At 44.6% G+C, this 18,057-nt stretch overlaps 1 protein-coding gene across 1 annotated transcript; it reads left to right on the top strand.

Annotated features, from left to right (window-relative positions):
- Nucleotides 1-4,422: 4,422 nt before the first annotated feature.
- On the top strand, nt 4,423-13,107 carry klf10 (Kruppel-like factor 10). The gene is made up of 4 exons (XM_002931534.5): nt 4,423-4,586; nt 8,834-9,058; nt 9,458-10,334; nt 10,855-13,107. The coding sequence occupies exons 1-4, from the start codon at nt 4,551-4,553 to the stop codon at nt 11,112-11,114; spliced, it is 1,398 nt and encodes a 465-aa protein (XP_002931580.2). The 5' UTR covers nt 4,423-4,550; the 3' UTR covers nt 11,115-13,107.
- The last annotated feature ends 4,950 nt before the right edge of the window (nt 13,108-18,057 follow it).

Raw genomic sequence — 18,057 nt, 5'->3', positions numbered from 1 at the left:
CTGTGTACCCCTGCCCCAAGAGTAATGTTTAAATGGGGGCAGGCCTGGGCTGGACTTCAAAATAGATATTTAGTGGGGTTTTATGTACACAGAGCCCCAAACAGCCAAATAATAGTGAGTGTTTATGGCATCTTACAGCAGCCCCTCTGGCATTTGCCAGAACCCACAGATTGCCAATCCGGGACTGAATGGAACTACTAGCCAATATAGGAGGAGTGGTATATCTAATAATGTAGTCCTCTTGTGTTACATTCATCTCAAAAAACCATAATCAAATATTATGCCCATGTTACTACCTTATTTATATCTTATGTAACCAAAAATGAGATTGTCAGCCAGTAACAGGAAGGAGCAGAGCCTTCCAGCACCCGAGTGCTGTGTTTACATGCTTTCACAACATTGCGAAACAACTGGAATCACACCAATTTAATATATTAAGATATTTAAGATGTTAAATCATTATTTGGCCATACTAAGCACAACAGAGGCTTAAAGGGAAAGTGTTCTTGTGAACTTTTCCTGTAAAATTTGTATTTGTATTTTTTAAACAGTCAGACAATTGTTTTAGTATAGAAGATTCTAGAAAACAAAAACAAAAATGGAAAAAAAAATAGAAAAACAGAACTATTCTTATAAAGGTGAGTTTTACCACATGACTCAATCAGGCTGATATCCATGCCCATTAGATACTGATCAGCTCAGGGATCTGGCATGTTGGAAAATCGTGCATGTCAATACTTTATGGTATTTGTCAGCGTCAGAACTTCCTGCTGTTCCCATGGGCCCAGAATGGCAATCTGTGGGGCTGCTGTAAGATGCCATAGGCAGTCACTATTTATTGGGCTGGTGGGGGTCTATGTCAGGGGCGGGCCGAGCCGACCGGGTGCCCTAGGCAACCTGGTCAGCCACCTCACCCTGCACCAGTGCTAACGCAACCCCCCCCCCACACCCCGGTTTTGGGCGTGCATTGCGGGTTGCGAAGCGATAGTTCATTGCCCCCGCCGAGAAATCACAAGCGGCGGGGGCAATGAAAATGGAGCGCACAGACTAGGGGTAGGCAAGAGAGGCTTCTGCCTGGCGCCCCCTAGTCGTTGCGCCCTAGGCAGTTGCCTCTTCTGCCTACCCCTAGTTCCGGCCCTAGTCTATGTACATTAAATGCCAAGGCCTATTTTGAATTCCAGTCTGGACCTGGTTCAGCCTGTAGGACAGCCATATAGTGCATGGGCAGTAACGTAACTAACGCCTCCCGGAACCGGGTGCAGGACATGCTCCCAGGCCACCCTCCCTCTCTGGACACTTGTTTTCTTTTCCCTGGAAGCCCAAAGGTAGTCCAGGAAGCAGGGCCAGGCAACATTCCCTCTGTTCCCGAGCAGGATTATATTCAAATCATTGTGCTAGAATGGTTTAAGCCATGCAGGCTGTGGGCTCCAGGTGCGGTACTATTTGTATCACCGCAGAGGTTTGATTTTTAAGCATTTATGTACTGTAAAGTTCCTTAGTTTTGTTTGCTCTTTTGCGGCCAAGCTTTCTTTTCCGCCTACAAGCTAAATGAGCCCCCCCAGGACCTTCAGCTAGCTGCACTGTCAGCATAAACAAACCAAAATGATCAGTGTAAACACACCAAATGGATCCATTAATGTGTATTTTGAGACTACCAAACCGACCCCAGGTTCTGTTTCTACAATCTTAACCATAAAGCGAGACAGAGGGCAGGGATGTAAATACTTGCAAATGCACTCCGATGAAAACACACCTTTCACCCAATTCTCTCAGCATTATTTGTAATCACAAGATCCAGAAATTAATAATTGTCGATGCCAGTACTATCCATGCCAAATTGCCCTTCAGTGTTTTTGGTACTTCACTCCTTTCACACTGGCACTATTGCTAAACAAAGCTGTTCCATTTCATACCTCAATTGCTTGGTCCTGCTCCAGTTGTTTCACAATGTTCGGAAAATGAGAACACAATGAACGTGACTTCTGGAAGTCTCCCGCCAGCAGCTCCTTGCTGTCTTTGGCAACTAGCCTTATGGTTTTATTTGGGGAATTAAAAGAAAAAAAAAAAAATTCTGGCCTTAAAGAGGCAAACACTGCCTACTGATCTGGCCACTTCTAGTCAAATTAGTGCTATTGATTGTGCTGTCAGGTAGCATCTACAGTACCTTTCCCCATCAAATATGTTATTTTTCAGTTCAGCTACTAGATTCTCAGGGATGTCAAAACTTTTACCATCAGGCCGTAATTTGCAACGCCCAGCACCCAGTGGCATCCTGATGCCCAAAGGTTAGACTGAAGTATAAAAGAGCCGATGAGAGACTTTTACAAGCCAATTCAGCTCCTATGTTTTTATAGTGCCATTCGACATTCCCTTAGCTAGATGCTTGGACCACACCACACCCTGTTACTTGGAAATGGAACCAGCCACCTTCAAAAATAAGTCATGGACACAAAGGGGTTAAAGAATAGATTTTTTAGATATTTAACTTGTTAGCATTGCTGCAATCCTGCTGTGTGTTTTGATCAAACACAAACACTGTTCACAAAAGAATACTGCAATAACTGCAATCCCTAGGAATTTAATTGGCCTGATTTGAATTCACCCAAATTACCTTGTATACAAAAAAAATATTTAGCAAACCACCATAATTACACAAAATCTTATCCTTAGGCTGATGCCACATGGGGATAATTCTTGGCCCGCCCCCACACTGGCATCAGTCTTCTGATATCCTCTCTGGGATGCAAACTTTTGTGTTTCTCCACCAATATCTGCTGCTGCCTGCACCTGTGGCACAATGGTTCTGTAGGCCAAGAACCAGCCCTGTGTGGCATCAGCCTAAAGGTGCTCATACACGAGCAGATTTCAACTGTTAATATCAGTCCTGTAAACCGATTCAGCAGCTTATCTGAAGCCGCCTCACTTATCTGATGGGACTCCTCGACTGACATCTGGCTTGAAATTGGGCAGGTTTGATTTCTTGATGTGGTCCCTGATCCGATGGTGCCTATGCCCTAAGACCAAACAATCAAATTAGCTGAATATCAGCCACCTGTAGGTGGGCATATTGGGAGAAGATCCGCTCTCTTGCCGACTTTGCCAAACAAGTAAATCTTACAGTGTGTGGCCACCTTAAGAGAACCATCCAGTATATAATTAAGTGTACCATTTTACCATAAAATAAAACAGTAACACCTATAAAGAAACACTATCAGGGCAACTATCAGAAAGCAGGGCTCTCCTACCCAAGGGTCTGGGTTATTAACCCAATACCATTCTGGGCTCAACCAACTAAATAGAATGGGCCCCAATGAAATAAAAATACCCAACTAAACTGTACAACCGAAAACATTTTCAATCTGTCTTAGCCATGGACATTCATGATTTGTTCAAACTCAACCCATTCCTCAATCAAGTTCTGCCCCATTAAAGTCTGCAAAGGACGCCTTTGCCTCTCTCAGTGCCCCTCTCTGCCATGGGGCCCTCAGATACTATTATCAAAATACAAATAAAATTTGTATTTGTGTCTGAAAACAATGTTATTTAGTGCTTTATAAAAGTTACTGTTCTGCTTGCAATGTGATGGCTAAGCCCTAGGGCACACATATCTCTCTAGTACCTAAAAAAGTAGTAGTTATGTTCTGCTGTGTGGCTTTTAGCTGTGGCAACTTTGGTCAGAGCACTCACAGCCCATAAGTTATTTCTCAGTCATACTCCGGAATCACATGGCACTCTCACTACACTCAGAATTGTAACAGCAAACAACTCCATGATAGGTTTTTAAATATGATTTTGTGATAAGTGCATACCATGAAGAAAGAGTTAAAATGAGGGGGTGATCAGGAAGTCCAACACCAGTCAGTGCAATATATATATATATCAGGTCTCCCAACTGAGTGTGTATATATTAGCTTGTATATATATATATGCATGCAGGCCCCTATACATTTACATATGTGTGTGTAAATATATGAGTGTGCATATGTATAAATATGTGTCTATGTACATGTATGTATTGTTACAGCAGGAGACCTGCTATATGTTGCCTGGGGCTCACACTCTCTCACACACACGGTGAGGCAGTTCCCGCTTACTCTGCACTTTATGAGGCGCTGGGTGGGGGGGGGGGGGTAGAAGTGAGACGTGACAGTGAGTCACGCTTCAGACCGCTCCTGTTGCTGAGGATGCCGGTGATGCTGCATCACCCAGGGACTTCCCGGCCGCCCCCTCTCCCCGCCTGTAGCCCATAGCCCAGCCCGCAGGCAGCTAGCCCCACAGCCCTCCCCGCCCGCTGTAACACGCACCGCCCCCCGGCCTCACACGCCGCTTAGCAGCAGCTGATCACGCGCTGCCCGCCCCCTCATTGGCTGAGGCTCCACACACCTATGTAGCTGATTGGCCAGTCGGGAAGGCCGCCCATAGGTTACGTTGTGGCGGCGCTGGAGTATGTGAATGGAGCAGCTGGAGCAAGTGAATAGACAAATAGGAGCAGTAGGGAGAAGCGCGCCGCAAGCCACACTGTATCCCAAGCTGCCCCGCTACAGCCTGCAATGCTCAGCATCTCCTCTCAGCTCTTCCCCAGCACGGTGAGTGGGCCTCTCTGCATTGGCCATTTTCATACAGGGAGCAGGGGCCGTTGTCACCCACTCAGTGGTTATTGGGGTGCATAGAGCATATGTGTCATTGTATGGGTGTCATTGTATGGGGTGCTTAGGGTATGTGTGTGTGTCATTGTATGGGGTGCTTAGGGCATGTGTGTGTGTCATTGTATGGGGTGCTTAGGGCATGTGTGTGTCATTGTATGGGGTGCTTAGGGCATGTGTGTGTCATCGTATGGGGTGCTTAGGGCATGTGTGTGTGTGTCATTGTTTAGGGTGCTTAGGGCATGTGTGTGTGTGTCATCGTTTAGGGTGCTTAGGGCATGTGTGTTTCATTGTATGGGGTGTATAGGGCATATGTGTCATTGTATGGGTGTCATTGTATGGGGTGCTTAGGGTATGTGTGTGTGTTTCATTGTATGGGGTGCTTTGGGCATGTGTGTGTGTTTCATTGTATGGGGTGCATAGAGCATATGTGTCATTGTATGGGGTGCTTAGGGTATGTGTGTGTGTCATTGTATGGGGTGCTTAGGGTATGTGTGTGTGTCATTGTATGGGGTGCTTAGGGTATGTGTGTGTGTCATTGTATGGGGTGCTTAGGGTATGTGTGTGTGTCATTGTATGGGGTGCTTAGGGTATGTGTGTGTGTCATTGTATGGGGTGCTTAGGGTATGTGTGTGTGTCATTGTATGGGGTGCTTAGGGTATGTGTGTGTGTCATTGTATGGGGTGCTTAGGGTATGTGTGTGTGTCATTGTATGGGGTGCTTAGGGTATGTGTGTGTGTCATTGTATGGGGTGCTTAGGGTATGTGTGTGTGTCATTGTATGGGGTGCTTAGGGCATGTGTGTGTGTGTCATTGTTTAGGGTACTTAGGGCATGTGTGTTTCATTGTATGGGGTGTATAGGGCATGTGTGTGTCATACTATGGGGTGCATGTATCTGGTGGGTTGACTGTCCTTACCTGGGGTTAATAGGGAGTAGTGGTGCATGGCCTGGGGTGGGGGTTATGTATAGAACTGATTTAATAATAATTAATATACATTTTTATAAATGTAATAAATGAATAACTGGGGTGGGGGCAGGTGGCTATTGTATCTGAACTGTTCTAAACTTTGTGTGTGTGTGTGTGTGTGTAGATGGTTTAATACATATGGTTAGTTGGCAGGATGATGAGTCTGGGTAGGGGTGGTGGTTTGGGGGTTACTTGTGTCCTGCCCTACATCTGGCCTGGGCACTACAGTGCTTAACCAATGGTACAGCAGTGCTTAGTGGGGAGGCTAGTGCAGTATAATGGTGGGTGTAGCACTTCTTGGTGGGTGGATGGTTAGTTCTTTACAGAATTTAATGGTGGGTACAAATGCTTTGTAGGGTTGTATAATGTAATGGCTACAGCAGTGCTTGGTGGGATTGGTAGTACATTATATGGTGGCTGGTACAGCACTGTTTGTGGGAAGGTAGAACAGAATGTAATGGTTGGTAAACAATTCTTGGAGGGTAGTACAGTATATTATGGTGGTGAGGGTGGTAATATTGTATAGGTGAGGAGGGCAGTGGTACAGTATAGAGCGGTGGGGAGGGCAGTGGTACAGTATAGAGCGGTGGGAGAGGGCAGTGGTACAGTATAGAGCGGTGGGGAGGGCAGTGGTACAGTATAGAGCGGTGGGGAGGGCAGTGGTACAGTATAGAGCGGTGGGGAGGGCAGTGGTACAGTATAGAGCGGTGGGGAGGGCAGTGGTACAGTATAGAGCGGTGGGGAGGGCAGTGGTACAGTATAGAGCGGTGGGGAGGGCAGTGGTACAGTATAGAGCGGTGGGGAGGGCAGCGGTACAGTATAGAGCGGTGGGGAGGGCAGCGGTACAGTATAGAGCGGTGGGGAGGGCAGCGGTACAGTATAGACCGGTGGGGAGGGCAGCGGTACAGTATAGACCGGTGGGGAGGGCAGCGGCACAGTATAGAGCGGTGGGGAGGGCAGCGGTACAGTATAGACCGGTGGGGAGGGCAGCGGTACAGTATAGACCGGTGGGGAGGGCAGCGGCACAGTATAGACCGGTGGGGAGGGCAGCGGTACAGTATAGACCGGTGGGGAGGGCAGCGGCACAGTATAGACCGGTGGGGAGGGCAGCGGCACAGTAAAGACCGGTGGGGAGGGCAGCGGTACAGTATAGACCGGTGGGGAGGGCAGCGGCACAGTAAAGACCGGTGGGGAGGGCAGCGGTACAGTATAGACCGGTGGGGAGGGCAGCGGTACAGTATAGACCGGTGGGGAGGGCAGTGGCACAGTATAGAGCGGTGGGGAGGGCAGTGGTACAGTATAGACCGGTGGGGAGGGCAGTGGTACAGTATAGACCGGTGGGGAGGGCAGTGGTACAGTATAGACCGGTGGGGAGGGCAGCGGTACAGTATAGACCGGTGGGGAGGGCAGCGGTACAGTATAGACCGGTGGGGAGGGCAGCGGTACAGTATAGAGCGGTGGGGAGGGCAGCGGTACAGTATAGAGCGGTGGGGAGGGCAGCGGTACAGTATAGACCGGTGGGGAGGGCAGTGGTACAGTATAGACCGGTGGGGAGGGCAGTGGTACAGTATAGACCGGTGGGGAGGGCAGTGGCACAGTATATATTAGTAAGTAGATGCTTTGCGCGTCTCTTTTGCAGTTCAGGCGGGAATTATGCAACAAACATGTGCATTGCTTGGGGCTGTAGTAGGATGCTGGGAGTTGTAGTTCCCAGCAGCTGGAGGGCCAGGAGTTGGCCCCAGTTACATTGTTCCTGTTGTTGTCTCTGAGTTGGATAGTTTGTGCAGTAGCAGTCACGCCTTGCCTGAGGGAGCTGCTGATAATTATCCCTACACACACAGCCATGTGGCCCTTGTTTGTACGCGGCAGGGCCCCTGGTTTTCGTCGCAGGGCTATTTGGTTCAGTGTCAGGCAGGTACCACAGATGCTGGGTTTGTGTAGGACGCACGTACGCAGCTCAGGCACCGGAAGGCCGCGGCTGTGCTGCCCCAGTCAGTGTCGGGAGCGCGCCTCAGCACATACAGTAGGGAAGTAGGTGAGAGGTCGGCCGGGCGCGCAGGTCTCCGGGTTCACGTTCCCCGGGGAGGGGCCGCAGCAGCTGATCACGCTTCCTTCACGTGCCCGCCCCTCGGCTCGGCGGCCAATCACGGCGAGAGCATGCTGACTCTGACAGCCAATAGGCGGCGGGAGCATGCTGACTTTGACAGCCAATAGGCGGCGGGAGCATGCTGACTCTGACAGCCAATAGGCGGCGGGAGCATGCTGACTCTGACAGCCAATAGGCGGCGAGGGCTGTGCTGATTGGTTTTGGCGCGCATTGAACTGTTGTTGTATCTGAGCCCTGAGAAAGGGAGGGGGCAGCTTGATGGCCGAGGGAATGTTGGAACGTTAGGAAACACAATGCTGTCATGTCACTGGGTGTGCTTGCCCCTCTCCCCCACAGACAGGCATGTGACCTATGCAAGCTAGTGGGACCGGGACCCAAGCCTGTGTTTAAAAATATACAACTCATGGATTAGATGAGAAAAAACTGTCTTAAACTGCTCAATTAAATTATACATTTTCTTGTGGATTTATTAAAAGCTTATTATGGGATTTCTTGCTCAGCTACTTAAAGCATATGTGGGGGCAGCACATACATGGTGACCAATAAGGAGTGTACTTCCATAGATACACTCTGCATTTTAATAAATCATAGCTCACTGTTAAAACAACAAAATGGAGAGTCTGTACAGCGCCAACCTATTCTGTAGCGCATTAACAGCAATTACGCCTGCTCTGTTGGGGCTTCACTCAATACTTAAATAGTTGTTTTAAAGCAGTGGTTCTCAACCTTCTTAATGCCGCAACCATTTAATACAGTTCCTCATGTTGTGGTGACCCCCAACCCCACAAGGGTTGCCTGACCCCCAAAGGGGTCCTGACCCACAGGGTAAGTACCGATATATTAAAGGATTTTCAAACTCTAAATTGATGCATCTGTTGCGGTTGGGAGTGTTGGTCAATAACTGAATAACAACAGCACTCACTAAATAGTGTGGCACTATTTGTGTATTATGTATCTGACATGGCTATAGTTTGCTTGCAGATGGATACAGAACCCCTATTTTATGTTTTTCAGGGGACCAGAAGTAAAAAAAAAAAATGGTGTAAAATGAGGGAAAACTTGAAATCAGAGTATGTAAAGTTATTTCACTCCATATCTCTTGTTTCTATTTGTAGGTAGACAACATGGCTGACAGGCAGTGCAGTGTCCTCTCCCCCTGGAACACCAGCGCCCCTGAGAAAAAGGATTTCGAAGCAGTGGAGGCCCTCATGTTCATGAGCAGGAACTCCGAGCCCAGGCATTACACCGATCTGAGACCAATGACTCCGACATCCGATCTGTCGGAGAGTGAGGACAGCATGCTACCAAGCGCACACGATTTCACTAGCATCCCGGCCTTTGTAAGTGTACCCCAATTTTCCATTAAAACAATTCAGGCTTTTAAATTATGCACCTTTTTCTATATTTTAGCTCATATAAATTTAAAAAACACATAGCTTTCCATTGTTTGCAAATGAGGTGGAATTAATTAAAAGTGACAAGTGAGGTGACAGGATGAGTCAGTGAATAAACCTGTCTCTTTACAATTTTTTGGCCATTGTATTATGTAAAGGGGCACTTTGAGGGTTGTTTTTGACCATCTTGCAAACCCAGCAGAGCTTGGTCAGTCTGAACTGGAGATCTGTATTCTCTCTAATATTTGTTTTGGAAAACTGATACAGTTAACAAAAAATGTCCAGTATAATTTATACTACTTTATGTTTTTCCGCCAAAATAATATATTGCGTATTTTCTTCTAGTGCCTGACACCACCATACAGCCCTTCAGAATGCGAGATGGCCCACTCGCCTGGCTTGCATCGTTTATCACCAGCACCAATCACTCCTGGTTCACAAACTAGTGCTGTGCTGAAGTCCGTGGATGTTAAATACCCTGAAATGCAGCAGAAAGCCCACGTGACAAGTGTAATTCGTCACACAGCCGATGCGCTGCACTTTAAGCAGCATCCAGCCATGCCAAATAAATGCAGTGATGATCCTGGAAACAAATTTGTTCCGCACAGAGAAGAATCCTGGAAGAAAAATGTCCCTAGTGCAGTGGTGCAGCCAATGCCAATTTCAAGCACAGAACAAATCAAAACTGAAATGCAAAGGGTGCATTCATTCCAACCAGCCTTAAACAGTGGCTATACAACAGCAATAGCTTGCAATCCCCAAACCTCGTCTCTGGATACCTGTCCACCAGTACCAGCGCAGAATACTCCACTGCTAGTATCCACCTCAGTACCAGCAAATTGTGTACCACAGATGCCAGTCCTGTGCCAAATGGTGCCATTTGCTCAAAGCAAACCCGTAGTGACAACCATGATTGCAAATTCTCCACCTTCCCAGTCCCCTGCAGTAATGCAACCTCTGTTTTATATGGGAGGTCAAGTTCCCAAAGGAACTGTTATGTTTGTAATGCCGCAGCCTGTTTTGCAGAACACAAAAACTCTCCTTCCCAGTGGCACCAAACTCTCGCTGATCGCACCTGCGCCTGGAATACCATCTTCTGAAACAAAGGCCCCCATGAACACTGACACTTCGCGAATCAGAAGTCATGTCTGCACTCAGCCTGGGTGTGGGAAGACCTACTTCAAGAGCTCCCACTTGAAGGCGCATATGAGAACTCACACAGGTATGGGTCTTTGACAAAGCAAACTGACAATGTAACCCTTAAAGAAAAGACATTTAGATTTCAGCAAAAACCTTGATCCAAAGGTACAAAGTAGAATTTACAGTTTGTTTCTTTGTGAATAGTGCATAAAGGTTTTTTACACACATAATTATACTAACATTAGATGCTATTATTATTAACATTTTATTATTATTACCATTTATTTATAAATCTCCAACATATTCCGCAGCACTGTACAATAAGTGGTTTCATACATCGGACATACAGAGTAACATATAAAGCAATCAATAAGCAATAGAAGAGGCGAAGAGAGCCCTGCCCAAAAGAGCTTACAATGCTATAAAACCCACAGTACCTGTACTCGTGATGTACATGGCTATTTATGTTCTGTTCTCACTACACTAAACACAGACTTAGCATGCTTTCTTCTTTGTTCTTCTGAGTGTCTGGCAGCAAGACACTGTTGTTGTTTTTTCTTTTTAAGTAACATTGTAATGTAAAAAAATCTGTTCTTTTGCAGGCGAAAAACCCTTCAGCTGCAGTTGGGAAGGCTGTGAAAGGAAATTTGCCCGCTCTGATGAACTCTCTCGTCATCGCAGAACGCACACCGGAGAGAAGAAATTTGCCTGTCCTAAGTGTGACAGACGTTTCATGCGCAGTGACCATCTGACCAAGCATGCGCGGCGTCACCTCTCAACCAAAAAGCTCCCCACTTGGCAGATGGAAGTAAGCAGGCTGAGCGATATGGCCGTTCCGCAGGCCTCGACTCCTGTCCAGTGAAACAAAACGCAAAGCAAATGGCAACTTTATTTGCGTATGTAGGTGGTCAGAACCTTGGTGTTCTGTCACTAATGCTCCACAGTGGCTGAGAGTGTAGTTATAATTGAATTTCCCACAAGGGAATGCAGGCAGTGATGAATACAGCAGCACGTCCATTCTGTGTTTGGCATGGACTTGTTTGCTTAAATGTTTATTGCACTGAAACAATGAGAAGATTGCAGGGTTTGCGTAAGGAGGTTAGTTAAACAGTGCGGTAAGATGGTCCTGATGATGTGTTTTGTGACTGGACGTCTCAGTGGCAGTGTTAGATGCTGAGTCTTCCTAGTGGGTGATAATGGAACCCTTGGTTTTCAACGAATGCTTAAAAGTTAGTGTGATATGCAAGGAAAGAGAAATGGGGTATGTGCATCTTATACTGAAAAGCAATATGAACAGATAATTTCAAGTTTTATATTGAATATGAATAAACTCTTTACATAGCTCATTATGTTATTGTACCTTTTAGTGTTATAAATAATAACAATGCTACCTGCCTTTTATTTGTGTTAGATTGATAATTCCTCAAAGTTAAACAGGGGCTGGAAAGAGAAATATGTAACTGATAACATTCTTTTATCAACAACAACAAAAAAAAGTTATCTGTATTACAGGGTTTATTGGTTCTTTCTCAGGACTTGACACATATCACTTTTGAAACTATTGTTTATCTGTTAAAAAGAGTAAATTTGCTTCTCTTAAGGGTTTTGTCACACGGGGAGATCAAGAGGACTTTTCCCGAATGGAAACATTCATAAAGACATATGCCCATATGTGACATAAGCCCAGAGGTGTTTGCACAGCTTTAACGTGTCAGGTAGTGCAAGAGCTGGGTTTTCCTTTGTGAAGTTACCTAAAGTGCTGATTCACACTAGTGATCACTATTGCCAATGGAGTATTCTTGTAAACAACCAACATTTTGTTTGGACTGAGTTTGGGTTTCCTTGTAGCTTATTCCACTAGCTTGATGGGTGGGGACAGGAATTTTAAACATTTCTAAGTACTTCCTGCAGAGTGGTCTAGTGAACATATGCCTTGCAGTCTCTTATCCTTCAAGGCAGATGCCATATGAAGCAGATTGCCTGAATGACAGAAAAGTTGTAGCTGGCTGCAGCTGACTGTTCCATTTGTAGGTGGTCTTCTGAATTACTAGCCATGAGAGGTGATCCTGATTGCCAGTGTGAATAAGTACTTTGTTTACTGGAGAAAGCCCAGTATGTTCAAAAACAACAAAAAAATAAATGTATATTGTCATTCCATGCATGAGCCTAATATGTTTTTAATATGCACTTATGCCTCAATTTGCAATCTGTAATTTCAATAGAAAAAAAAAAGTGGTTCTGTAAAGTGACAGGCAACGCAGTTTTCTTCTGTCCCATTCTCTGCCTGATTACTGCTGAGTTCTGTTCATTTAGAAGCACGAAACAATTGCAGCACTTGTGCACATTGTGTGATATACTGTGCCAGGCATTGTCATAGAATGTAACGTAGCAAAACAAGGGTTTGTGCGATCGCAGATATTCACCAGACTTCAATATCGCTGTCTTCTTATTGGTAATGAGGCACAGTGAATATTAGCTGATCTTGATAAATTCAGTGCTGGGTACTTGGTTCCAAAAAGAAAATTATTTTTGGAGGTTCTACCTGCACAGTATACCCAGACTGGAGCTATGTGTGGCAATAATATAAATATATATTCTGCAGTCATATGTATATCATTTCTTTTCCTGTGAATGAATGAACCCATTTCATTTTGAGCACATCAGTTTATTTTATTTGTCAGCTTTAATTGCATTCATCGTTGTGGTGAATGTGAGCACATTGGCTACATTTAATGTTGACCATTAATGTACATGAAGAGGCATTTTTGTGACTACTTTGTATATGTATTTGCACAGTATTTCTTTTGTTGTCGTTTATACCTGTTCAAAAATAAACTTTTTTTTTTATCACTTTAGATCTTGTTGTGTGTCTGTATATCTTATGCACATGTGAGAATTCCTATTGTGTTCATTTACTAAGTTATGCAGTTTGGCTAATGGCACAGGATCCCATTTTTGGCATTTTGGGAACTTTACTCCATGCTATCAGTGACAGGCAGATGGCATGCACATTATTGCCATTAGCCTTTATTTCTGTTTTCCACATCCCACAAAACACTCAAAATTGCTATAGTTCCATCGGGTCAAGCAGCTTGTAATTAGCTTACAGTAAAGCTAATGCGTCACACAGACTTATTTATGCTTTTTAGTTGTGTTGTTTAATAGACCAGTCATTATAATAAAACAATCACCAGAATCTAAGGGAAACATTGCTTCTTAAAGGAACAGTAACGCCAAAAAATGAAAGTGTTTTAAAGTAATTAAAATATAATGTACTGTTGCCCTGCACTGGTAAAAGTTGTGTGTTTGCTACAGTAATACTACTATAGTTTATATAATAAGCTGCTGTGTAGCCATGGGGGCAGCCATTCAACCTGGAAAAAAGGAGAAAAGGCACAGGTTACATAGCAGATAACAGATAAGTTCTGTAGAAGATAATGGGGCTTTATCTGTTATCTCCTATGTGCCTGTGCCTTTTCTCCTTTGAATGGCTGCCCCCGTGGCTAAACAGCAGCTTTGTTTATATAAATTTCTGAGGCAAACAAACCAGTTGTACCAGTGCATGGCAGCAGTATATGTTATTCTTATTACTTTTATACACTTTCATTTTTTGGTGTTACTGTTCCTTTAATTATGTCTACATCAGTCAGGGGAAGCCAATAGAGAAAATGGGAGCCTATAAGTGTTTTAGGATGTCTCTGATAATAAAAAAAAAACACAAATACAAGAGTAAGAAATGATACCTATATTAACAATAAAAATACATTGCAAACTTTTGGAGCTCCAAGGTTGTTCCCTACTGGAAGGCAAGTACGAGAGGAAGCCAGAGTCCATAATGAGTCAATCCGGAGCGAGCTATAAATGTTGAGGCCAATGGGGGATGTAAGGATAAACATGGCTAGCCAGAAGCATATGTCTGGAGTGCCCTTGTGCAGAGTAGGAGAGGCAGCGGTCTAGACTGAAGAGTTAAAAAAAAAAACAAAAAAAAAAAACCCTGATGGGTTTCAAGTGGTTTCAGGTGTGAGTAACATTTTTATGACCTAAGAAGTGAAGGTGTGTGGATCAGAGTTTACAAATGCCGTACTGCTAGTTGGTAACTGTGCCAGGGTATGCAGCTGGCACTGGTAGTTTGAAGCTACGAGTAAAGGAAGGCTCTGTCTACTGCATCTTGTGATGCTCTTGGAGGACTGCAGATGAAGAGACCTAAAGGGAAAAATATTGTGCTGTTTGGCCATCCACTGATATAGCCACAGAGCACTGCTCTGTTTCAAGGAGTCTAGTGTTACTTGGAGATAGTAGGGTTATTTTTCTCAGAAAAGGAGATAACCCTTCCAGTCCTATACACGGCCACCTCCCTGAAAGCGCAGCACTTCTCTGACACGAGTCTGAAAATCACGAGTCTCAGAAGTAAGGTAGATTTCTGCGATAACCCTATCAAATGTCACCATTTCCCAGTAAGGGCGACTACTGGGCAGGACCTTGACATCACGTATCTGTATTTCCTTTGAGATTCATTGCCAGCTAAGTCTGCTTAACAGCTGGCAAATCTATTAAAGCCAGATCTCCTACATGCACAACAAATAGCTCGGCACTGCCCACATTTCCAGCCTGAACCCAGAAGTGGGGTTTCATCTCCAGTGCCTGGATGTCCTGGCAGGCCTGATAGTACTTACAGCTCAGCTCTTTCTATAGGTAGCTGGGAGCCATTCACACAAACCAGATTCAGCTTCTAACCTTCAGTATTAGGGCTGGTACAACCCAACACATGCAGGGCACCATTCATTATATTATATATATATATATATATATATATATATATATATTAGCAGCTGCTCTGTGTGCCACCGCTTGTGCTGAAGTGGCATATCTCCTCTGTAGCCTAACAGCCTGCACTATACACCGGTACACAAACATCACCAAAGCCATTAGTTGGGTAAAAGCAAAATGAGTGTGACTTCTGCACAACCTGGTCCAACCCAACGATCAAATTCCTGATTAAATACACCACCCCCATCAAGTTTATCCATTTATATCTTTATTAACTGGAAATCATTGTGTTCCTTAGGTATAAGTTTGCAATGATTTTGGATAAACAAAACTGTTGCTCAATATCCAGAATGCAGGCCAATATTTCCCTTCCTGTCCTCTAGCACAGAACAGAATGATTTAAAGAGGACGAGACATGAAATACTGATTATACAGAAAAAAAAAATGTTCTGGGAAATCTGCCAGGGGTATTCTGGGAGGAATCAAAGTAGGTCATCCTTCTCCGGCACTCATCCAAACGCTGAATGTCGAATGTTACTACTAAGTGGGAGGGCAGGGCTGTTCATATAACACTACCAGCCATCGTCTACATGCCATAAGAAGCATGCATACCTCAATGAAACTCCCAAGACACAAGTTACAGGCCATTGGCCTAAAACACTAATAGCTAAATGACAATGCAAGGAATGGATAACTGTCAGCAGTTATGTGCACAAAATATTCCATATCTGGAAAGGTGGAACCACTTCATAGACCACATCGCTGCAGCACCCCCAGTGGTCACAAACTGACGAAGTTGTTGCTATCTATGCATAGGTTCTCAAAGGACAAGGCCGATTGTTAGGCACCCCTTTTAATAGCATACAAGCCGGGGCACTTGGATAGGAAGTGTTGCACCATTTTTCTTCATTGGGGCAAGTGGGCAGGGATAGCACAGTGTTGTTACACCATTGTATCTGAGGCTTAAAGGAACAGTTCAGTGTAAAAATGAAACTAGAAAAAAGACTATATTTCTAATATAGTTAGTTTGGCAAAAATGTAATCTATAAAGGCTGGAGTGAGCAGATGTCTAACATAATAGCCAGAACTCAGTTTCCTGCTTTCAGCTCTCCAACCTCTTAGTTAGTCAGTGACTTTAGAAGGGGCCACAGGACATGCTCAGTTAGTTTGTGAGCACGCAGGTCAGATTCAACAGCAAATTAAATGAACAGTTATGTCCCAAATGATTGGTTACTGACTTGCTAACAGCTTAGAGAGCTGTAAAGGAGGAGTAGTGTTCTGGCCATTATGTTAGAAACCTGCCCACTCCAGTTTTGCCTAACAAGAAGCTGTTATCTTGTTAACTTCCCATTGTTCTGCTGATTGGCTGCTGGGGGGGCGGGGCGGGGGTAAGGAGGGGTGACATCAATCCAACTTGCAGTGCAGCAGTAAAGAAAGACTAAAGTTTATCAAAACAAAGGACACATGGTTGAGAGCACTTGGGAAAGTAGGAAAATGGCTGCCTGATGTCAAATTTCAAAATTAAATATAAAAAAAAACCTCTGTTTTGAAAAATAGATTTCAGTGCAGTATTCTGCTGACATTACTGTGGGTTTTGGATCAGTTAGGTGAAATATTTTGCCAAGAATATTGCTAAATCCATGACACAGGTGTGCAAACTGACACATTCAAAAGCTTTTTTTCTGGCTGTCAGGGAAGTCTGCGGGAACTGCTGGGAATTTCCTTTCCCCAATTTGGACCTTTACATCTATTAACATGTGTTTTTGAATAAGGGTAATATTGCATTTGTCCATGTAGGTATTATGTACACCAAAGCAGTTGAGTATGGAACTGATTTCCATGGCTCCAAGGTAAGACAAATTTGGTTCATGTAGATAACTCGCTTGGGCTACTTGCACATCAGGGGATCCTGGAATCTGTAGTTCAGCAGCAACACAAAGTTCCTTGCTGGTTTTCAGTTACCATGTGATGATATATAAAAACTATGAGGAGAGGTGAGGACAGCCTCCAGCTTTTACAGTGCACTAAAGCCCTTTCCAACCCCCACCTTAGTAGAGACATAGAAGGTGCAGGATTGTGGTGCATCAGGCAGACTGGAGTGGAGACTCAATGCCAGGGATCCCCAACCTTTTATACCTGTGAGACACATTTAAATGGAAAAAGTGTTGGGGAGCAACACAAGGATGGAAAAGGTTCCTGGGGGTGCAAATAAGAGCTATAATTGGCTACTTAATAGCCCCTTTGTGGACTAGCAGCCTACAGAAGGCTCTGTTTGGCATTATACTTGGTTTTTATGGAACCAAAACTTGTCTCTCTACCAAAAATTCAGAAATTGCCACGAGAGCAACATCCAAGGGATTGGTGAGCAACATGTTGCCCCTGAGCCACTGGTTGCGGAACACTGCTCTATGCCCTCAAATCATGGGATGGGATCATGGGGAGGCCAAACTGAAGAGAGTGAGATTTGAAGAACCTCAAAAGACTGGCCAAGTTTGTCACCTTGTATATAGCAAGTATGTGGGTTATGTCCAGCCCTGCCATCACTGGGGCAAATGGAAGCCCAGTCAGAGACCCTGTCACAGAAGGGAGCCCTAAGAAATGCAAACAGGCCAGGGCTTGCAGTAAAGGGTGGAATTTGGGTGTTTTGTTGGCAGTTTTTGTGCATAATGGTGCATGGCCAAGGCATTTCAGCATTGCTCATTTTTTATTTCATTGAGGCCCCAGATATTTAGAATCTACAGCCCCTAACTTCTCCATGGGATCAAATTTAGATTTTTCTCTCAGCATCAGATGGAAAACTACAGGTTGGCTACAAAGAAGTTGATCAGTCCCTGAAGCACTGCAGATGGTAACTGAATATTAATGGCTGTGAGCACAAGCCGACTCATCTCGCTTTAGTGAGGCAGGATCTGTTCCAAGATGAATTTATCATGCAGTAAAGAAATGGAAATGAAGAAGCCCAAACACCATGTACTAAAGTAGTAAACAAGCAGAACTGATCAGCCGCCAGGTTCTCAGTGAAAAAAAAAGAAATTTTC

Source organism: Xenopus tropicalis, chromosome 6 (assembly GCF_000004195.4).
Source record: "Xenopus tropicalis strain Nigerian chromosome 6, UCB_Xtro_10.0, whole genome shotgun sequence".
Lineage (NCBI taxonomy): Eukaryota > Metazoa > Chordata > Amphibia > Anura > Pipidae > Xenopus > Xenopus tropicalis.
Note: the sequence above shows the minus strand (reverse complement) of the source record. Positions and strands in the feature narration are given on the sequence as shown.